General features: G+C 34.7%; 1 protein-coding gene across 1 annotated transcript in view; it reads right to left on the bottom strand.

Moving 5' to 3' along the window:
* Positions 1-25,159, bottom strand: part of LOC150097598 (tRNA (guanosine(18)-2'-O)-methyltransferase TARBP1) — a 230,785-nt gene that overhangs the window by 3,415 nt on the left and 202,211 nt on the right. Inside the window, 3 exon segments of the mRNA XM_090406955.1 lie at positions 4,882-5,018; positions 6,402-6,526; positions 15,243-15,425. Coding sequence (XP_090263081.1) covers positions 4,882-5,018; positions 6,402-6,526; positions 15,243-15,425 — 445 coding nt within the window.

The raw sequence follows: 25,159 nt of genomic DNA on the forward strand, positions 1-25,159 counted from the left end.
CCCATGTGAGAATGGGAATTATATTTCCCATTAATGGCTTCTTAATGATGGTTCGCATATTTACACTTTTTAGTAATTCAAATATACCAACCAGCTATAGTAGTTTTCTTAATTATTGTTTTCTAATATATCCTAAAACAAATGCATTAGTTCTCCCCCACTACCCACATACACTTACCTCTCTATGCGGATTTGATTACAATACAGAACCATCAATTTTGCACTTGCAAATATACAAATATTATTGGAGGAAAAATGAAGGCATTCGGAAACAATCAAACTTCAAGATGCAGTAGCAGATTCTGAAGAAAATATTGACTGATTTTGGCCAGAGAGGCATATGATAAAGTTTTCTACAAGTATAGAAAAATAACTCCGTGATGAACTCAAGAACCTAAAGAGGCAGTTACAAAAAAGAATAAATCATATCAAAAGTTCTGAGTAAATAAGTCACCATGTGCTCTGAGAGATTATGGAGATAAATTTAAGAAAGCAAAGCAGTGTGTAAAAAATAGCTCAAGAAAAGATTTGGGAAGACATTGATAAACTTGTAGGAGGAGGTTATTGAAAAAATTTAGAAATGGAGGAAAGAGTACTTTAAAAGGAATTAGAGATGATAAAGAAGACATGAAAACTGAAGGTAAAGAAAATTTAGATATTTGGAATAATTTTTTGAAAGACTGTTAAATGAAAGAAGTGATAGAACAGCAGTAGAAAATATTCAAGAGGAGAGGAATGCACTCGCAATATACTACTTGAGATAGAAAAAGCCATCAAAAACCTGATGATATTGAACCAAAAATGCTCAAGTGTGGAGGCATAAAACTTTTACAGAGATATCACTGTATAATTCAGAAGCTTGAATGTGAGAATCACAGAGCAATTTTCCTAAATAGTGTTCCAGGTATGCAAACATATATGAGAAGAGGCTAAGAAAAACTTCCAGTGAAACTTGAAGAACAAGCTGGAGTCAAACTTGACTGATTGTCAGGATCAGATTTTCATTTAAAGACAAACAGTTAAGAAGTCATGGGAATATAATTAGGATCTGTACTTTTAAGTTTTGTATATCTGGACAAGGCATATGACAAGGTACCAAAGAATAAACTGTTCAAAATGATACAATTATATGGTATAAATGGTACATTATATAAAGCAAATAGTTTGTATTTAAGTTGTACGTCAGCAGTAGTTAGAACTAAATGAAGTACAGGAAAATGGTTTGATGTAAAAGTTGTGGAGTTGAAGTTGGAGAGACACACTTATTCATCATTTATATGAATCACATTGTGGAGGAAAGTGGCATTAAACCTAATTTCAAAATTGGAGAAATTAATCTCTGTTCTTTGCATTATGCAGATGATGTTATTCTCCCAAATAAATCAGTTTGCATGATTCCTTACTAAACTGAATAACTGCTGTAACAAATATGGCATGAAAAAAACAGCTGTAAAAAGACAGACACTGAGAACTTCAACTACATTCTGAATGAAAGCTATAGAACAAGTAAAGCATTTCAGCTATATGGTCACACATTTCTAAGTGAAGATGCCAAATTAAATATGGAAACAGATAAGATAAATAAAATTAGTATTATGGAGAGTCAACTATCTCATATTCCATATAAATAAATTTATATGGAATATGAAAGATATTAGTCAAAACACTAGCATCACACAGGGTAGTGTTCAAAAACCAATTTTAACTATCTGAGGGTTGAGTTAGAAGTAAATTTAAGAATTTTTTTTTTTTTTTTTGTAAATGGAGAACCCAACTATGACAGGTTGGTTAACCAATATTATGCTAGTATAGGGATCCCATACGTCCTGGTTTGCCCGGGACAGTCCTGGTTTTATTACTTCTGTCCCGGCATCCCGAGACAAGTAATAAAAATATTAACATTTCTAATAAGAATAAGTACAAGTCGTAATATTTTTGGGTGCTTTTAAAAAATGTATGTTTACAAAACAAAACGCAGAGACATATTTATTTTGTAGTTCGGTGAATTACCAGAATGTTAGAATTTTGGGAAAACAATTTAGTTCCATGCATTTCATTCAGCCGGAGAAAAGAATGTCAGAATGAGGGAGACAGTCACCCAACTGTATGTTTAACTAATCGCAACCACGATATCTATTTCGTTCGTCTGGTCAGCCACAAATTTTTAGTAATCTTTTGTCTCAAGCTTGGCATACGATATTCGACGGTCCGAAATGTTTCTCATTGGTCGACATGTTTTTGAATATTAATGCGCCACGATAGTTCGTTTTCTTTCAACCAATGAGAAACATTTCGGACCATCAGATATCGTACGCTATGCGAACTAAGCTTCACGCATTAAATTGTTTTTGTATCGCTACAGGCTATGTGATATAACCTAGTTTTGAACTGTTCATTTCGTATTCTTGCATTCTCGTATTAATTGTGAATATTGTATTTTTTAAATTAATAAAGTTATACCGTTTGTTACAAAATACTCAAAAGAAAGTGCAATTTAAGTGTTACGTGTTTGAGTATTGTCATCTGTGTTTAAGTGTTATTAGAATTCTATTTATTTGACATATGTATAAACATTTATGTTATCTACATTAATAAATCAAATTCAAATTCAAATAAATATTTAATTTTTTTATTTTAAAATACATAATGTTAACGAATAAAATTTATTTCTCTTAGCCCTTAATTCTATAAAATTTATAGTGTCCTGGTTTTTTGTTTTCAAAAAATGGGATCCCTATGCTAGTATCATGAATGGTCAATAATGAACTTATTCTCATTTGATTTAAAAAGCTGTAGATTGCATTCCTTGGAAAACAAGTGTGATAGAAGGCCGTTGCAGAGGGCAGCAGTGGAAGGGATAAATGAAGAATGTTCTGTGAATGTGGAGTTGAACTGTGTGTGGGATGGGAGGGATTATTGATGTCAATTCTGATGAAGAGCAGCCATAAGAATATTTATACATGCACTACAGAGACCGAACACCTGTGCAAAAGTGAGTGGAGCATATTAGTGTGTGTGTGTGTGTGTGTGTGTGTGTGTGTGAGAGAGAAAGAGAGAGAGAGAGAGAGATGGATTGTCAATCAATCTAACTGCTCTTTTCTGCACAGAATCCAGTATTTTCAGGGAGCTCTTAGGGCACCACAACCCAGGTTTGAGAACAATATTCAATAGTGAGGTGGATTTGCAATTTGCATAGGGTTAAAAGTTGTTTGGAGTTAAAGTAATGCCTTGAGCAAAAGAAAAAGCTTAATTTTTTTGGATGCAGAGGAGGCAATATTTGTGATATGTTTGAGGTTAGAGTTATTCTGAGTTCATCAAAGACTGAAAACTACATATACAAGAGTTTTGTGTAAAATTAGGTGAGTGAACTAATGGTATCAATAGCACAATCATATTAAAAATGAGTAAATTAGGAAGAAATTTAATATTGTTAGCATTCAGGAATGTGTAAGCAGAGCTAATCTAAGGTGATATGGTCACTGAAATAGAATGGGAAAGAAAAGATTAGCAAAGCAGGTGTTTGATGCCAAGATGGCATGAAAAAGACCCATAGGAAGATCAAGATCTGGGTGTAACTTGTGGTTAGAAATGCCTTAGAGACTAAAATATAAGATCTGACAATATCAAACTCCTTGCATGGTTAACAAGCTTGGCAGAGGCAGTTCGAAGTGCTTGATATGTGCCCTTCAGGTCTCTCTCTCTCTCTCTTTTTTTCTTCTGCCTTTTATTAAAAAAAGATTTTCTGCATCTGCTCTATACAAACCATTCAGTAACATATGTTAAAAACATGCTACTGAATATGTTGCCCCTTTCTGCATAGCAAGTAAACTTTGTAACCCATTATCCTTCAGTCTATCCTCACAGAGAACTAGACCAGTCATCATTCTAGTAACTTGTTAGATCCTTCTCCTCACTTCTCCCCCATCTCCTAAGAAACCTAGGTGACTAAATCTGCACACAGTAGTCCAGTTGATGTTATACTGAAGCTCTATAAAGAAGGATAATAACTTCCTTATCTCTACTTGTCAATGTGTTTCTTAATCCAATTGAACTGTTCTGTCTACTTTTGCAATATGTTCCCTAAACTTCAATTCTCTGTTCATTACCAACCCCAATACCTTAGCCTCAACAATTTCTTGAAGCCTTCCATACTTATATAAAACTGTTTTTGTGTTATATACAGTATAACAAAGTATATAACACAGACTGAACTGAACCATTATTCTTTGTTCAAACTGTCAATCTATCTAAATCATCCTGCAGGATTTCTATATCACCTTTGAAAATGCCATTATTCTCCTTAATCTAGCATCACTGGCAAATAACTTATCTCTCCCAAATCATTCACAATATCATTAATATAAAAATTAAACTGATACTCAGTACAATACTAAGTGTCATACCACTGGTTATCATCCTTGCCTTGGCTGTTCTGCCATATATTACTCTCTGATGTTTGTCAATCTCGCTTTTGATGATATCTCGGCTGTCTGTCCTATTATGCTTTGTTAGGATTAAATAAAGTGGTTAAAATAATGGTTCTGTTTAATTCTAATAACTATGTGTGTTAATTTTATGAAATTTATTCATTTAACAATTTACAATTTTTTGATTCACCTCTACCTTCACTTTGCTGAAGTATAGTAACAGCTTCACAGCAGGCTGTTGCACTGAATGTGGTAAAGTGATGGTGGGACTACTGAAGTTTTATATTTATATGTTCATCTTAAGGGGAAAGGATCGACTACCAATGATGTCTTTCTCTGTAAGTGTTAGTTTTTAATAACATTCAAAATCAAACTACTAAACTTAATCTATAAACAATTGATTGTAATTAGTCACACAATGAAACTCATTAGCATATTCGTATCTTAAACTTACCCAAGAAGTAGCAAGGATTTTTTGGGAAATTTGTATGACATTAAGCTACAACTTTCTTCAGTCTGTTCCACTCCAATCAAAGTATAATTCAAGGTTTTCATTTCTAACAGATATTCTTTTAAATGTTGAGGTTTGACCTAAATATTCAGATCATATCAGAAATTTGATAGCGATTCACACGAATATAATGAGGCAATTAATTCAGTAATTAATTTTTTCTTTGTATTTTAGTTTCTCTATATAACAAATGGTTGTTTATTAAAATGAAGAATTAAATAATAATAATGAACTATTCAGATATATACATGATGGAACACAATATCATGAATACAAGAAATAGATACATTCAGCAATTAAAAAAGCAAAATTTCTCACTAAATTATAAGCCATCATTTTATCTAGATGATTTTCCTATTTCACCCTGGGTTATACTTCTCCCCCCCCCCCAACTCCCAAAATCAGTTCCATTACTGAAAAGAAACCTGGCAATCATAAGGATGTTACCTTATAATAAAAATATTACAATATATATAAAATTTCTGAAAATATTTCACTAAATTAGATAAAGAACTCTGACAAGGCTATTAAAATGGAACCAAGCTGCCCTTAGACAATAGAACATTGATATGTAGCCTATTATTGGTATTTTAAGGAAAGATCAATTCTATTTTATAAGTAACACTTTTTTAAAAATAATATTTCATTTAGAATTTTATTCAATTATGTTAGTCAACTTTTTTTTTTTTAAAAAATGTCAATTTAGATGGATCCTTCTGATACAATAGTTCAAGGTTGATATTTTGAAATTTCTATGATATAATAGAAGAGCATTAGAGACAATTAAGAAACCTACATGATCAATATCAGTACAAAACTCCAAATGTATTCAAGACACAGCCTCCATAGCTCAGTCAGTACAGATGAAGCCTTTTGGTCAGAAAGATCTGGGTCTGATTCCCATCCAGATAAAGGTTCATCAGGAACCTTTATGTAGTCTCTTCCTACTAAAGGTGAGTCAACCAGTTTCATACAGAGGTAGAGGGTTTTTCCACTCGAAACTTGAGTTTTTCATCACTCAGAACAGGCAAACCAATACACAATGTTTCATATACTGTGGTACAAACAGATTCAGATCTCTTTCCACAAAACAATGCACCATGTCATATTGCATACCTACAGTAACATGGCACGGTTTGAGGAAACATGAGAAAACTTGACTGGCTTGCATGGAGTCCCATTTTCAATCCAAATTGAAAGCTTGGTGCAGGAGAGACCTTTTCTTCCAACATACCTGACTCTTATTATCACAAGCTGGTGAAAAGCATGCCAACAAGAGTGGAAAGTACAATGAAGGCCAAAGGAAGACCAGCATCACTGCAAATTAGGTTGTTTTTTTTTTAATATAATGCTATCCTGATACTCATTTCAACATAATGTATGTTATATTTGTGTTACAGAATTAACAATAAAAAACATTTTTTAACTAACATTGAATGTATAAACACTACAGTTTTACTTACCTCTTTTAGTTGTATCCATCTATCTGCTGTAACGCTAAGATTTTGAAACTGCTTATCTTCAGTATATTGCAAGCTACTTATTACATATTCACTAACGCCAAATATTTCACATGTGCGACACAATCCTATTATTAAAGACAGTTTCATAAACTTTACATAAAATTATAAAAACAAATAACAACATTTATGTATACTAAAAAAATTAAAAATATTAGTAAAAAAATTCAGTTCTACTTTGATTCAAATACTCAATATGAAAAATTTAAAATTTCAGTAATTTTTACTATGTTTAATTCTACTATATCAATAAAATCATAAAGATAATCTAAATTAACCAATAATAAAATTCAATTACATCTTATTACCGACTTGTCCTTCTCTAAGTCTCTAATCTTCGGATATGAAAGAACACAGGTTTATAATTACTTGCAATTATAATCAGCCACAGTTGTAATTACTCTAGACCATAAAAGAGTGTTTCTAAAGAAAATTTCTTTCATAATGCAGAATAAACACAATTAGATAACAGAATGACCTTGCCTTGAAAAATTCTGCATGCATAACATACTGTGAGTTCGAGAGGCTCATTTTTTTTCCTATAAGCTAATCACAAGTACTGATAAAATTTATGATGCTATAAATACAAAGCAATTATGATGTACAAGTTTAACTGGCTGTATCACTGGGCATTGATAGATGAAAACAGGCTAGTTAAGAAACAGTCTTTGGGAGTCATGCATGCTTCAGAAAGAAGAACAACTCACCTCTTGAAATCACATATCATTTCAATACATATACTTCCATTATTCAAATACACTGCAAATGTGACAAAAAAAAATTACAGAGGTGGCACACTCATGTACACTGGTATGTTGGCTACATTCTTAAGACATAAATGCTTGCAAAGAGTTCCCTAAGATATGTACACAGTCTTGCCATTAATACTGTTACAACTTCTGCACACCCCCATGCTCCTGGTTCCGTTATTGCTGCTGTGCACAGTCAACATTCATGTGTTGATCAGGGGAGGGGGAAAGAGAGTTGTCTAACTGTATAGGTTAACATGCAGTGGGAGATTATGATAACTGTGTAGCTGTAATAGTACTTCACAAGGTTGGAATGTAGATGCCAGTTATTTTCAACACGCTATAAACACTTGGGATCAGATCAGTAGGATGTTTGTGTACTGGACTATTAACCGTTATAATGATACAGAATATGTACCTGACTGCCAAAGAACAGGTTGACCACATTAAGTTAGGGCTCTGAAGAAATGCCTCTGCCATAATCCTGTGAGAACATAGAAAGGGATGTCGCAAAAGATATATGTTTCTCAGAGAACAATGTCACATGTACTAGCTGATTGACTTGGGGATGAGAGCCTACCATCATTCTACTGGACACTTCCTAATACTACAAGTTATGTGGCAGAGGGTGATAAAATCAAAGGCACTTCTTCAGTGGTATGCAAACAACAGATAGAAATATCCCGTTCAGAGATGAGAGGATTTTCACCACCGAAGAGTCGTTTAACCAGCAAAACAATTGGATATATGCCCAAATGGTCACACAGCAGCACCCAGGATTCAGAGAGGTCATCATCCTGTGTCAGAAATGGGTTGGTGTGTGTGTGTGTGTGTGTGTGTTCGTAGGGAGGGGGTGACATATCAGGGATATCCAAGTTGCATTTCTGCAAGAAAGTGGTCAAAACTTCTGCTAAAGTGTATTAAGACACATGTGCTGGAACCTATGGTATGCAGTAGACCTTCCAACAGGACTTAGCCCCTGCGCACATAGCAAGGACCACAAAACAGTGGTTGGAGGTGAATGTGCCTGACCACATATCACCATCTGACTGGCCGTCTGGAAGTCCCTATTTGAATTCATTGGATTTCAAATTGTGGTCAGAGCTTGAGAAAGTAGCCTGCAAGAAACAACACCCCAGCATTGCAAGTCTGAAGGGGGATTTGGAGCAAGCAGTGGCGGTTGTGTGTGGGTGTTGCACATGCCGCCATCAATGGCCACACAGACTCTGGATATGCGTTAAGGCAAAAGGGGGGACATTTCAAACATTGAATACTGCTATATGTACTTTATACATGTTGTGGTGAAAGCTATAAATGATTTACCGATAGATTAAAGGTTTATGTGCTGTTCAAGTTGTAACAGTATTTGCAGCTAGAGTAGATATAACATTGCATATATCCTATAACCACAATCTACTGACATAAGCAGCTTTTTCAAAAAGCATTAGAGAATGCAAGAGAACTAGGCCTGAAAAAACATTCTTAAAAGAGGTTTCAGCTGTTGACAAACATATGAAGAGATGCTATATTACCTGAAGGTGATAGATACCAGGTTTACACATAATATCAGGTGTAAATTAACTACTCAATTTAAAGCTGTATCATTCACTAGGGACTGAACCCACCTTAAGTCTACATGCTAATAGCTCTTCTGAAGTTTTCAGGTACAATGTGTTAAAATAAATATGTCTTCCATCCTGTATATTTGTATCAAAATGTTCTGAAACTATTCTTTGAAGATTAATAGATGGCTATTCTCAGTACACCAAGCACAAGCACTAAATACACTCTCAAATAAAAAAAATGGAGACACATGCTAATCTCAACTCTTATTCTAATATGAAAGGCATTAATATAGAGTTGGTCCATCCTTTGATATATAACAGACTTCAACCTTCTGAGAAGGCTTTTCACTAGATTTTGGTACAATACTGCAGTAATCCCTGTCCATTCTTCCAGAAGAGCATTAGTGACACAGACGAATTGGCCTGGCTCAGTGTCTCAATGTTTGATAGATGAGATCAGGACTGTGCAGCCATGGAAACCCATGTTCTTCAGCTCCCAACTATCAAAGTATTTCAGAACTCAGCAGTGAGTGTTTCAGGCAAGGACCAGCAATTTTTGTGTGTCACATGCTTCAGCACTTGACAGTTCTAATTCATGATTTTATGTGGCCCATCAGGTTGTGATTGTGTTGTTGCTCCTAGGCATTTTCACTTCACAACATAACAACATCACTTACAGTTGATCAGGGCAGTTGTTACAGGGTAGAAAGTTGCCAAACAAAGTTCTTGCAAAGTTGGCATTCTATAATAGTGAGAGACAATGAAAGTTCTTCAACTATTCAGTATAGCTCATTTTACTGTTAATGTTTGTCGATCAAGATTGCAAGATTGTGTGTTTCCTTTTATACTTGTATGAGCCATGGTTGTGATGTATATAGCCATATCCACTACTATGAAGGATTATCTGGATATTTTCAATCAGATAGTGTAATTAAATCATTATTACAAAAGGATGGAAAAAAGATTATAAAGCAGTATGAATCACCCAATCTAAGGTGGACAATTAAAAATCTAAGAGCTTTAGAGGGACAGGGAATAAATAGATAAATAATGAGAGAGAGCGGACAAAGGATTTAAAACCATAACACCTTTTCTTTAAAAACAGCTTTAGAAGGATGGGGAGGACATGAAGAAAGCCACAGGACATTGGGCAGTGTCATTTTCTTTATGGCTTCGTAATGTGCCTTTGGATCCATAACTTGCTTTCCCTTTCATTTTTATAACTGTTGCATTTATTCTCTTTCAACTATTTCATGTTTTGTTTCCAGATCACAGAATATTTGTCTTTATTACTTAAAGAAATTAAATAAAGGGCCTCCATGGCTAATTCAATAATAATGATGATAAAAATTTTTCAAATGAAGGCGAGTTAAAGTCTCATATGGAGGTGGCATGGTTCTCCCCCTCCCCCACATGGAAATTCCATTTTTTCATTCCACCAGAACAAGCTGTCCAAAGAGCAAGTGCATTAGCATACAAAGAAGATGATGTAGACATGATGAATTGCTGTGTAATAGCATTAATTAGGCTTCTATGACACAAGGTTACTTTATTGTGACAGGAGAAAGTGAAGGCAAGTTTATTAAATAACATATATGGAACATAAAATATCCAGAAATGTACAGTAATCAAGAACAGTTAAAATTATATAAATATAATAATCTAATTTCAATATATTCTCAACCCATTGTTTATATCACACATGAGAAATTACAGAACCTATAGCAAATTAATGTAATGTGTGGATAGAGGATAAGGAAGAAGGAATCTATTAATATTTTTTTGAAAAGCTAAAGGTTGTAGACCATGAGAAACACTTTGTAAGGCTGTTTCAGAGAACAAAGGTAGATGGAATGAAAGAGAAATAGGAGTGACAGGTTGAGTTAGTAGTTGAACTGTAAATGGGCATTGGGCAGTTGCTGTTTGTGTTATCATGGGTTTAATGGAAGGAGGAGGAGGATGAATGATGGCTTCAGCGGAACAACTTTCTGGATGATCCCTCTTGTTCCAACCTATGATAATTTTCTGGTAGGTTTTTTGTCCATCACCCCAAATGCAAGAGCAGTATTCAAAGATGGGGAGATTTGGAATTTTGTATAGAGTGAGTGGCTAAAGAAGTGATTCAGAGTTTTAAAAGGATACCGAGCTTTTTTGAGAATGAGAAAGCTACAGATATGGCTAGACTAGAGGTAAAAAGCCCCAAAAGCTCTCTTTTGAGACCTTGGCTCATTAAGTGAGCTGGGTATTATCAAAAATAAGGGGAAATGAATTAAGATTTTTTTTTTTTTTTTTGTGAGAAATAAGATAGTACTGTGCTTTGGCAGCAGTGAAGGTGACTATGTTATCATCTCCCTATTGCAGAAGAATGGTACAAGTTAAGTGTTTAAGGTACTGATCATAGCAAAAAAGATCTTGAAACTTTTCAAATGAATAATTGAACATATTATTCTTATTATTATTACATGGGCATCTTCACGGAGTCCAGACTCATCACAGGAGATCCAGGTCAACCATTACTGATAGTGTTCATCATATCACACTTTAAAGTCATTCACCAACAAAGCATTCATAACCACCTCTGGCAACTTATTCCATTCATTTGCCACTCTCTCCAAGCAAAGAATCTATTCCTTCCACCACAGTTAACCAAACTCTTACACAATGATTCCATTTTCTATCTGGTTCTTAATGTGTTGAAAAATTTCTTTAGCATATTTTAATGTATTGATCCCATAATGGGACTTACTCAGTATTTCAATTATTTTTTTTGCTTCCCCTCTCTGTTTAAAATTTATGTAACTGCTACATTAATTCATGTCGAAATTTATGGAACAAAATGCTACATGAAACTAGAATAAAAATAAATAATTTTCCTACCTCAATTATTTATAAGCTGAAATTTCACCAGTTCAAGCAAGCATTATCAAAGGCACTTTAACAGATATACACTCAGCAAAGATTGAGAAAGAAAGAACCCCAATAACAAGGACATTCACATGCATGGTGGGTGATCTTCTGTTATTATTACTGACAGGAAGATTAGAGCAGTGCAGTAAAATCTGTGAACGATGACATCAGATTTATTGAAGTTAACTCTTATTTTGTAAAACTTGAGCCACTCCCAAGAATATTCTCTGTGATTTAAACTGAGATTTGTGTAGTGGCCTCGCTTTCTTCCACCTGATGAAATGGACTGCATCAAAGGCATATTGCTTGGTGACATAGCTCACCTACACTTATCCTCAGTAATACACAAGCAACCAGAAAGGATCAGATCTCTCTCGCTGCTTGAACTGGGATTAACGGTAATCTACTGTTTTGCTAATTCTGATAATTTAAGGGTCAGATATTTGGAATACAATTACATGGTACTGTACCAGTAATCAGCTTGAAAAGTAATGGTTGGATAATTGAAGGATCATTTCTTTATAAGGTCTGATAAACAGTAGATTGCTGTATCTTGAGCCTCTCCTGATATGATATGATATGATATGATATAAACATATCATATCTAGCCTTCTCAGCCTCTAAAAACTAAGCAGTCTCCTCTACTCAAGATGCTATTTTTCACTCAATTCCAACAAATTTCAAATCCATCCATCCTTAGAATACTATCCACATGTTTGAGGTAGTGAACCTAAAACCACTCTAAAAATTCTTGATATTCAGAGGAGAGCAATTCAAGCTCACAGATAATTCCTCCCTTACACTTTAACCACTATCTCACAGATGCACTGTTTCAGCTCTGTATCTCTTTTACAGGTACCTCCATGAGCTGGCAATCATCATTTTATCATGATCCTTTTTAAACAAGAGCAGCAGCTTAAATCCCTTTTTGGTTCAATGCAAACACATATCAAACCAGCTTCTCTTTTTTTTCTGTTTTATTCCATCTATCTCTGGTTTCTGGAACAGTCTTCCACAGGAAGTGGAAGACTGTTCCAGACTTTCCAAACAACTACAACCTCCAACTCTTCAATAAAAATGTCAATAGAAATTTCTTCTTTCCCAACATGTAGCCCACATAAAAAACTAATGTACTTATAGGTTTTTCTACACCCTTGTGTTTAGGATCAATATATCACCCCAAAACTCAGGTAACTAGATCCATACACGGTAGTCCAGATGAGGTAAGGCCTTATCAGGCTCTTATAAAGAGCCTGATAATATATCTCTTTATAAGAAATATCTCTTATAAAGAGATATATTTTGAATGAAGAATTGCAAATGAAAACGCTTTGCTCAAGATGGGTGTCGCACTTGCTCACAGCAGATCAAAAATGCTCTCGCATGAAAATCTCTGAACAGTGCTTGGAGCATTTTAACAAGAATAAAACTGATTTTGTGAGTCGATTTATTACTATGGATGAGACTTGGATTTCACCATTACACATCAGAATCCAAACAGCAGTCAAAACAGTGGACAGAAGCCACTTTTTCAACGGGTTGTTCAACACCAAAGAAGACAAAGTCAGTTCCATCAGCAGGAAAGGTCATCACAACGGTGTTTTGGGACGCTAAAGGCATTTTGTTTATTATCTTGAAAAGGATAAAACAATAACAGGGGAATATTATTCTGATCTTTTAACCAGACTAGATGAAAAAATTCATGAGAAAAGATCCAGTTTGCAGAGGAAAAAAAATCATCTTTCATCAGGACAATGCACCTGCCCACAAAGGTATTTTGGCAATGGGAAAATTAGCAAAATCTGCACTAAGAATTGTTAGAACAGCCACCCTATTCCCCAGATTTGGCTCCCTCTGACTTCTATCTCTTCCCAAAACTAAAACTCTTCCTCGCTGGTCAGCGTTTTTCTTTGAATCAAGAGGTGATTGCAGCTGTAGAGGGGTATTTTGCAGATCTTACTGAGAACCACTACAGGGACAGGATAACGGCACTGGTATAAATGTATTAGTCTTACGGGAGATTATGTTGAAAAATAAAAATAATTTTGAAATTATAAATTCGTTTTTTCATTGTTAGGCGAAGAACTTTTCAGACCGCCCTCGTAGAATCCTGTCAAATGCCTTTGCAAAGTCCAATGGTAGTATTGTGTAGACATTAATTCTACCCAATTCAGCTGTAACTTTATTATAAAAAGTAAACTACTAAAGCATCACCTGCCCTTAACAAAAGCATGCTGCTTTCCTACAGTATCCAATTCTTGAATTTTTCCCTTAATAAACTTCTTTATTATCTTGAACGTGAAATCTGAGATGCTGATTGGTCAATAATTTGCTGCCCCAGTCTTGGAACCTCCTTTATGCAATAGAACTATTTCCCCTCCATTTCTTTGAGACCCATCTAAAGCTGAGACTTAAACAACCTGTTCAAAGGCACTGCCAATTCCTTAGCACATTCTCATAATACATGAGTTGATATGTAATTCAACTATTTTGTCTGCTTCAGTCACCTCCATGCCACTGGCATTCATCAAAATTATTCTACCATAACTTCTTTTTACTAGCCACATATCAAAATAGCTCTTTCAAATTACTTTGACTTTCACTCTAATTTTCACTTATATTCAGTTTTGCCTTCCCATAAGAGGATGTGAAAGAGTTAAATGGAAGAAACAAAAAAATTGCACCCATGAAGCAAATGAGTGTGTGAATGAACAAATAATGTGGAATCTAGTCTCTCAGGGAACAATATCAAATAGAGGCCAATTAAGGATGTAAAGTTAGGGGCCTAAGGGGATGCTACAGTTTCTACACTAATGCTAGAAGCATCAAGAATAAGAGGGAGCTTTTGTTATGTGGATTAGTGCAACCTCGCCAAAAGTTAGAGGCATTAATTAATGAGACTTGGCTAAAAGCAGATAATGTAGATACAGGAAAATAGAATATTATGGACATAGTATTTTCAGGTAGGATAGGAGGATAGACAGGACAGGGGATGGGGTATACTGCTGATGATAGCACATGAACTGCAGCCAACAAAAGTAGGAGTTAGTCAGATAGATGGACATTCTTTTGAGTCAATATAGTGTGAGATTAAGGCCAGGACAAAATATAAAATTGGTTGCTGCTATAGGCCAGGGATATGTGGAAGACATGCATTAGTAGATTAGTACAATAAGTGCAAGCTGAGTAATTATTTTCGAGGACATCAACTTTGGAGACATAAATTGCAAAGTGGAAAGATCACATGGCAGAAAGGAAACTGAGAGATAATTACTTGAAGCAGAATGCGATGGAGGAGACTCGGGAGTATGAGAGTGTTGGATCTTGTTATAGGGTCAGAAGACCTATCTATAACGAAGGTGGCTACGTTGTCTCCAATTGGGGGAAAGTGATCATGTGGTCTTGACTTGGGAGGTAGCAAAACATGTGGAAGTTCAAGTTAAGAAGGGGTACACGTGAAACTACAAGACAGGTGATCATAATACACCTAGGACTTCAATTTTGTAAGTTGAGCAAAAATTTTCTGATTTAATAATAATTCATTTTTATAATATAAAAAATACCTCCCAAATTTGGAGCTCGATCAATGAGAGATGCCACCACTATCAATCCATCTGATGTATGATATTTTTTGGGTGACTGAAAATCTTGAAATGTCTCAAGGTCAGGCAACATCTGTTTCCATGGGGTAATTTTCTTTTGAAAGTTTCCAAATTTCTCTTTGGATTCTCCTCCGTCCCCAACATCTGATTATTTGAAAATTTTAAAATAACAATGATAAAGTAAAATTAAGTTTTTGGTAAAATTATCATACATCATACATTTCTATTGTTTTGCAAAATTACTTAAAAGATGACCTGTATTACTGCAACAAACTTAATGGATTAAAACAAGAATTTGTTGAAAAAAAAAATTTATCTGTATTAAAGTTAATTTATCTTTATCTTAAGGAACAATATCTAATTGTTCCTTAATGGTTTTTACAAAATGATTGTAAAAACCATTAAGGAACAATTAGATAAGTCAAGTACATAATTATGCTTAAAATGTTAAGCATCTTCTCTCTCTCTCTAAGAAAGTATTTTTTTAACTAGAATAGATGAAAATATTAAATTTAATATTCTCTAATAAAAAGAAACATTACTTTTTTATTGCAGTAATGCATTATTGCATTACTGTAATAATATGGCAATGCACAAGCTTAATATCTATCATTATATGTTGCTGAAGGTGTTAAAAAGGGATATGTGAGCCAAATCTTTGACTAAATCCTTCCGGACATAACTTTCTTTCGGTAGAAATATTTTTTCTGGTACAGAAGATACTAGAGATGGAATAAACCCAGTCATGATAATTCAGTCTGTTATGGCAGACTGATTATTATAACTGGTGGAGTATGAGAGTGTTGGCCTTATTAAAATGACAAATCAGTTATCAGAGATTACCTGTATTACTGCAACAAAATTAATGGATTAAAACAAGAATTTGTTGAAAAACTGATAGAAATAGAAACAAAAGTTGAAAAAATATATAAAAATATGGCTCAAATATGTAACGACTGTTTATTTTTTAAACATTTTTTCCCCTCTTCTATTTCTATCAATTACAACTTATGATCAATTTCTAATTCAGCTTTATAAATAAAGAAATTCAGCACTTTAGTAAGAAACCTTTTCTCTTCTTATTCAACAATTTAAAGGATCCATAATAAAGCTTAACAGTATAACTAACACCAAGAGGAAAAAATAAATTTATTCAACTAACTAATATTTCACTGATTTTCTACCCTGCATCATCTGAGCACAATTGATAACTGTGACACACACAATACTTAACCAAGGAATTGTAGAAACAATTTCAATTGTTTCTGACACCAATGTCCTCACTTGGCATCTTCTATGGGTCAGATAACTACAAAGTTAATTCAGAGAAGTCCTGCTATTAGGTCTTCTTAAAATGATAGTCTTCCAGATCTTTAGTAAATTAATGCAACCATACTTGTTGAAGTTGGGAGAGTACTTTATAGCTCATGATGATTCTAAGAATAGCCTCTCAGACCTGTAATGATTTCTATGTAATAAAGATGTTTTTCTCCATCTGATCCTATGTGAAGGAGTATCCAGAGCATGATCTGCCAATCCCAACTTGCCATACAGATGATCTTGAATGTAATTTTTATGTTCTTCAAGGCATATGCTAACTGATCTATATACCAGTCTATCCAAAGTAAATTAACTTGCAGGCACAAGGAACTTTATACACTCCTGGATGTCCAAGAGGATGTAGTCGATCTTGAGGAAATTGTATAAAAGTAGCTAGTTGAATGACAGGTTTAAAAGTGATATGGGGATGTACAGATGTACCCTTTACACATGGAATGGGAATGGTTTAAGAGATACTGTGTGTTGGGTTTAAGAGGGATGGGGGGGGTGCATGTAATGTTTTATCTTTTTTATATAGGCTGTAGCCAATGGCTAGAAAAGTGTTGCGAAGGTCCCTAAGCTCAATTTCAAGAGCTGTATCATTTGAACAAATAGCCCTGGCTCAGTGAGTAAGAGTTTTCAGGATACCGTACTGTTTGAGAAGGGTGATGGTGTGACCATTTATGTAAATACCTACAGTATGAGTGGGTTTTCTGCAGATAGATAAGGATAATATAATAAGGAAAGATAAAGTTAAGAGGGGAATCTCCAGCAGTCCTATCTAGCTGCTTGAATATTTTCCCTTTCTATATATGATGAATCTAAGTAATTCAATTATATCGACGGGGGGGGGATGTGGCTTGATAAGGTCGAGGGTCTCTGTCAAAGGACATTAGTGAAAAGTGAGGTGATATCAAAACCATGATGTCAGAATCTGTCAGAATTAAATTTCCTATTAATGTTTTAAAAGTGTAAAGAATTTTTAATAGATGGAGAGCTGCCTGTAAGGGAGGAAAGTGATTCTGATAACTGTTTAGCCAGTTTGTAGGTGGCACTTTCTATGCTATTTACTATTAGACGAAGTTGGGTATTGGGTTTGTGAATTTTACAGACTCCACATATTCGGTGTGGTTGGACATGATAAGGAGGTTTAAGTTCTTTGGTAATTTCTTTAGGCCAGGATGTAACTTTTTTAAATAATTTGTACACTTTTTTTATCTTTTGGGATTTTGTAGGATCCCAATCTATGATCTGATAAGTGGAGAAGCCTTTAAGTTGATTCTTCACATAATCTAAAGGATCACTTAGTCATCACCAAATTTTCCTGTCTGTTGCTATCCTGCCCTGCATCTGTCACAGATCTTTCATTACTGCATCCACCAATCTTGCTCAGGATCTTCCTGCAGGTCTTTTCTTGTCAATTTTATTTATTTATTATTACATGACATCTTCATGGAATCCAAAGATTCACTGTCAAAGAATAATTTACATGGTGTGACCTACCATCTACACTAATTAATCATCAACCTACACACTACACGACGCACACCCTATGCCACTGCCACCCACTAACAGCATTTTTGTCAGTTAATTGCGTGTGTTCTCCAGCAGATTTCTTTGAATGCAGGACAAAAAAACATGAGTTATAGGGATGAAAAAACCCGCTTTTAGGGTGAACCATGAAAAAGATTCCCTAACTCAATTTAATTGAAAAAGTCTAAAAGATTTCTCATCATGACAAGAATCAAACTCAGGTCATTTCCCATCAAAGGGAACATTATCCCATCATTCTTCAAACTACACTATACATGTACTGTATAAGTACTCACTTGATCAGCTGTCATCTTCATTCCAAACATGGCCAACCATTCAGTTCTCTTACTTCTTATAAATGATAGAATGTTGAAAGTTTTTGAAAGAAGTTTTATATTTTGAGTGTAAGATCATCCAAAAATGGCCTTTCCCATAATATATCAAATTTGTTATTTTATTAAGATTAATAAAAATTGATTTTTTTTGCAAAATCAGTTTATAAAGATCATGATAATTTAGAATCCTCAAATTCATTATGAAAAAATTATGGAAACTACTATGTTGGAGTAAAAAATTTAATTAAAAAAAAAATTCTCAATTACTCAGTGGGGTTGCTTAAAAGTTAAAGCAACCTTTGGAGCAGAAGGAGGTCTCTACATACCTTTTAAGGAATATACAGAACTGATAATTTCTGATCTAATGTCCAATCCTTACTTTTTTTGTGCACCACATTATTATGTATCCACTTAGATTCTGGACAAATGTAGATGAGCTGGCAATTTTGGGTTTAGCAGTGGGAGCAGTGCCTTGTTAAACAAGACCCTCCTGATGTTTTCAGCAGGGAACCAGGGTAAACAGTTAAAAGTAAGCTACCAGAAAAAAAATCAAAATCGACATCAGCAAAATTCAAGATAGACATCCTATCAATAGAAAAGAAATGGAACAAAAAGAAGAATTGGAAAAGTATACAAAATGGGTGTTACCAAAACAAAAAAGACAACAGCAGATTATATTCTTCTAAATAACTACAAAAAGTTATATTCAAGTAATAATAATCAGGAAAAGGAAGTAGATGCTGTAGTGTTTAACAAACATGAAGATAATCATCTTGAACAGCAAGCAACTTCAAGTAGATATGGCAAAACATGGAGGGAATTGGACAATGAGACTAGTTTCTGCTTATAAACCCACAAAAGGTTATACTAGGGAAGAAGTGGAGGAAGTTTTGAGTCATGATACAAAGAAAAAGGAAAAGTTAGTCCTTATTGGGATCTTAATAGCAGAGCAGAATAGGAAACTAATACCAGATATAGATAGAAGTATGTTGAGAAATTTTGAGAAAAGAGCAAAACTAATACCAATAGTAACCAATAATACCATTCTTATCCTACTCAAAACCATTGGGTTTTGAGTAGGATAAGAATGGTATTATTGGTTACTATCTTGTCCTACTCAAAACCATTGGGTTTTGAGTAGGACAAGAATGACTTTCATAGTGAAAAGAAAAATATGTAATAAAGTTTTTAAAAAGGACCAAAGTGGAGCAGATTTCAGAGGTGAACTATACACTCAAATATACAACTATTGATAGAGAAAAATACTATTAAAAATAATCAAACCTTGGAGTGGCAGACTCTAAAGAAAAAATTGATTGATTCAACCAAAGAGATATGAGGTGAAGCAGAGAAGAAGAAGGTAAGAAAGGTTAGTTATATTTAAAATCAGCACAAAAGTCATGGGAAGACTGGCAAAAATATAGAACATAAATATCAAGATGTCAAAATATTCTGGAGACTAACGAAAAAGCTTAGAAATGAAGGAAAGAGTATTGTAAAAAGAAGCAGAGATGACAAAGGTGAAATAAAAACTAAAGATAAAGGTATCTGAGATGTTTGGAGCAATTACTTTGAAAGATAGTTAAATGAATCAAGAGGTGACAGAAGAGTGGCTGAAAATAATCAAAAGGAATGCGATCAGGAGTACATAACAATACCTGAGGTGGAATAAGTCGTCAAAAACCTGAACTGTGGAAAGGCAGCTAAAGCATATGATTCCACATTAACTCTTCCTGAGTTTTGCTATGCCTGTACCATTTACATCATTCATGCTATCATCAAATCATCAATGACTTCTTTCAGCAGATCACTCACCCATTTTTTCATAACTTTCTCACTGCTCTTTCACATTATCTTTCTTCACTATCAGAAGAATGTTCATTCTCTTGTTACAATCTCACTATCCTTACCCGCAGTCATCTACACATCATTTGCTCATCAAATCAACATTCAAGTCTCTCTCTCATACACACACACACACACACACACACACACTTTCCATCTACTTTAAAAATTCTCAACTTATTCACATAATCTAACAAATACACATAGAATACCTCACCATATTTCACAATACACTAACAGACAAAAAAGCCACCATCTTGTTTTTGATGCCCATCAGGCTACATTGTTCCATCTTTAAAGAGTTGGGAAGAAATCTGAAATAAACACACACACAACAAATGCTACAAGCACTCAACTTCTACAACAGCTCTCACACAAACACATAAAAACCCAGTTAATTAACAAAAAAAATGTTTGTACTTGAAGAATATTCAGTAAGCAAATCTGCAAGCATAACAAATTTTATTAGTTTCTCACATGGTGTTGTGCTTCTTCAGAAATGCAAAGAAACAAAATACTGAAGGATGGTGAATAACAAAGCAAGTTTCATTTTATGAAAGTTAAAAACGTTAAATGAATTCCATAATAACTATGGAACCTCCATAGCTCAAGTCAGTTTGACAAAGCCCTTTGGATGAAAAGACATTGATTCAAATCCTATCTATGATGTGAGGAACCTTTATTAGGGCTTTGAATTAAAGATGAGTTAGCTGGTCTCATATGGAGGTGGAGGCCCCCCCCCCCCTCTGGAAACTTGGATTTTTTTTTATCCCTGAAAACAAGCAAACCTGCTCCATGAACACACATCTATAGACATAAAATACTTACCCTCTGACAGATGCAGCTGAGAAGTGGCAAACCAGCTGCATTAAATTGCCTAAAATCCCTAATTAGAAGACTCAATCCATATTAAGGATGGATGGAATAATAATAAAACAACAACAACAAACATTATGCATTCAATATCACATGGGAGTGTTGCTATTGAGCTGGTTAACATATTGCATATGATATTTTCCTAACTTTGTCAAGTTCAAATTTCTTATAATAAAGAAGATAAGTGGTCATTTTCTGTTGTATTATGGCCATCAAATCGTTTCTGAAACATCCTTAAATGTACAGATGTAACCATTTAAATTCAGTGCAAGATATTTGTGTTTAGTACCAAATAACTTCATATTACTTAACCTGCAGCATTTTTGACTTCATCTAAAGTACCTTTTACCAGACTCCCTACAAGTCTGCAAGATTCCTTAACTAAACTGAATAACTCCTGTAACAAATTTGACATGAAATTAGCAATGAAAAAAAAGTAAAATAAAGATTATAAAAACAAAAAAAAAAAACAAGAACATTGAAAACATCAACTTTATCTCGAATATCATAAAAAACGCAGGAGGGGAAAAAACTTTTTATACATTTTTCAGTGAAGATAGCAAGTAAACTGCATCTTGAATGTAGAAACCATAGGAAGAAGGAAAAAAACTCTACTATTTAGGCATTTTTCAGTGAAGATAGCAAGCAATAACAGATAAAGCAAAACTGGTATGGTGGAGAGTCAAATGAACAAATTTAGAAATCAGAGTGAAATCAATCAAAACACTAGCTGTATACAATACGGTGTTCAAACCAATATTATGTATAGATCTGGTTGGGTTAGAAATAAAGCATTTCATCAAAGACCAGAAACTAGAGATATGAGACTTCTGAGAAAAATTAGGGGAGTGAACAGAATGCATCAATGGTAGAATCATATCAAAAATGAAGATATTAGGAAGGAACTCAACATGTGAATATTTAGGAACATGTGAACAGAGATAATCTCAGATAGTATGGCCACTTAAACAGAATGGAAGAGGAGGGATTAGCAAAGCATATGTTTGATGGCAGGAAACACCAATCCAGACGAAGATCAAAATCGTAGTGGAATTATGCAGTTAGAAGGGTCTTAGAAGGCTGAAATATAATATCTAACAACTGAAGTTCTGATATATAACACACTAATATGAAGGAATATTGTTAATAGAAAGTCAGTAATAACAAACTTTATAGCACTAACATAGTACCCTGTACACTGCTTCAGCATCAGCATACTTATTACGAAGGTCTAAACATCATCATCATCATCAAATTCCTGCCATGTACCCTCAAGGGGTGTACAGGATATGACAGTACTACATGAAAAAATTACATCATTACTAACTTCCTATCTACAATTTTCCTCCAAATCAGTCTTACTTGTTAAGATACCAACATTATCAGATCTTATATTTCTATCATCTAAGGCACTTTGTACCGTATCAATCCACCAATATCTTGGTCTTCCGCTGGGTCGTTTTCCTACCAACCTGACAGAGAACACTTGTTTTGCTAATCTTTCCTCTCTCATTCTATTTAAGTGACCATACCACCTGAGATTAGCTCTGCTAACGCATTCCTGGATGCTGACAATGTCAAGTTCTTTCCTAATATCTTCGTTTTTAATATGATATTGCCATCTGTTCATGCCTCTAATCTTTCTCAGGACTCTCATATCTGCGGTCTCTAGTCTTTGGTCAAGTGTTTTACTTCTGCCCCAGCTCTCATATCCATAAGTTAAAACTGGTTTAAACACTGTCTTGTATACAGCTAATTTAGTGTTCCGACTAATTTTTCTCTTATTCCATATGAATTTATTCAAGTGATTTCCGACCATACCAGCTTTGCTGATTCTGTTGTCTATTTCCATATTTAATTTACCATCTTCAGTAAAAATCGTGCCTAAGTAGCTGAAATGTTTTACTTGTTCCACAGGTTCTCCATTCACAACTGTGTTGTGAATGGAGAACTGAAATAAAGACATTTTCAATGATTCTGCCTATTTTCATTGTCTTTGTCTTTTTATTGCTGACCATCATACCATATCTATTACAACAGCTATTCAATTTAGTCAGAGAATCTTGCAGACTTGTAGCGGATTTATTTAGAAGTATAACATCATCCGCATAAAGCAAAGAGCTGACATTAACATCTCCAATTTTGATATCATGTTTAATACCACTTTCCTTCATAATGTGATCCATATAGATAATGAATAACAGAGGGGATAATGTACATCCTTGTCTCACACCAGATTTAACATCAAACCATCTTCCTGTACTTCCTTCAATTCTAACTGCTGACTTACAACTCAAATAAAGACTAAGTATTGCTTGATATAATGCCCCATTGACACCATATAACTGCAGCGTATTGAATAGCTTCTCTCTTGGCACCTGGTCATATGCCTTTTCCAAATCGACAAAACTTAAATACAGATCTTTGTTATATTCCCATGCTTTCTCGACTGTTTGTCGTAAAGTGAAGATCTGATCCTGACAGCCTCTATTTGGCCTGAATCCAGCTTGTTCTTCACCAAGCTTTTCTTCCACAATTCTTCTCAACCGTTTTTCAAGTATACTTGCATAGATCTTGCCAGGAACACTCAGTAGGGAAATACCTCTGTAATTCTCACATGCAGATTTATTTCCCTTTTTATATATGGGTATTATGAGAGCTCTACTCCAATCATCGGGAATTCGTCCCTCTGTCCAGGCTTTCTGAACTATGCAGTGCAGCCACTGTAAGACTTTTATACCACCATACTTCAGCATTTCTGCTCTAATATCATCTACTCCTGCTGCCTTTCCACATTTCAAGCCTTTGATGGCTTTTTCTACTTCAAGTATGGATATGTATTCCTGACTGCATGCCTGGTCAGTGTTTTTTTATCACTGTGCTGTCATCACTGCTTGCTTCATTTAGCAGTTTTTCAAAGTAATTACTCCATACTTCAAGGATATCTTTTTCAAGGATATTTGTCATTATTATTAGCTTTGCTCTTTTCTCCAAATTTTCCCAAAATATTTTTGTATGTCTCACAATCATTTCCTACTCTGCTATTTAGGTCCCCAACAAGGACCAACTTTTCCTTTTTCATTGTGTCAGTTGCTTTTTCTAAAGCCTCAAAAAATTCCTCCACTTCTATCTTAGTAGAACCTTCTGTGGGACCATAGGCACAAATAAGTCTCATTGTCCAGTTCCCCATTCTCATATTTGCCCACATTACTCTACTTGAGACTGACTGCCATTCAAGAAGATTAGCCTTGTATTTTGTGTTGAATACTATGGCTACTCCTTATTTTCCTTGATTGTCATTGCCTGAATATAACATTTTGTATTTATTTCTCAGAAAGATCTCACCAGTTTTGGTCTTTTTTGTTTCAGTCACCCCTATTATGTCGATCTGGTACTTATCTAATTCCTCAGCTAGCTCCATTTCTTTGCCATTCAGGCTTCTTACGTTGATAGTACCGATCTTTAACTCTGGTAATGTTGAGTTGGGGTTTGTTTTCAGATTTGTTCCAGTAGCTGACTTTTCGCTGTTCGCCCTGGTTCCCTGGCGAAAACAACGGGGGCCTTGTTTAACCGGGCGACGCCCCAGCCGGCATGAAATTTTGTCATGTTGTACCATCATTTTTTATTTTGGTTTAACCAATAAGAATACAATTTGGTCGGCTAAATCCCAAATTGCCAGCCCATCCTCGTTCGTTCAGTATCAAAGTAGATACCCAACAGGGTGCACCACGAGAAGGTGAGGATTGGACATTAGGTCAGAAGCCCTGGTCGGTTCTCCGCATTTCTTTAAAGGCTATGTGGAGGTCTCAGTTATACAGCTTTGACCCTTAAGCACCCCAGGTCTAAACATTGACCTTCATAATAAGGTCATCAGGATTACCCCCATCCACACCCAAAAAAAGATACAATCTACAACATGATTCACTAAACAATGTTATAGCATTACCCTAGCCTGACCTCTGGCAAAAG

Source organism: Typopeltis vanoorti, chromosome 17 (genome assembly GCF_054136105.1).
Source record: "Typopeltis vanoorti isolate ZY-2024b chromosome 17, IOZ_Tvanoo_1.0, whole genome shotgun sequence".
NCBI lineage: Eukaryota > Metazoa > Arthropoda > Arachnida > Uropygi > Thelyphonidae > Typopeltis > Typopeltis vanoorti.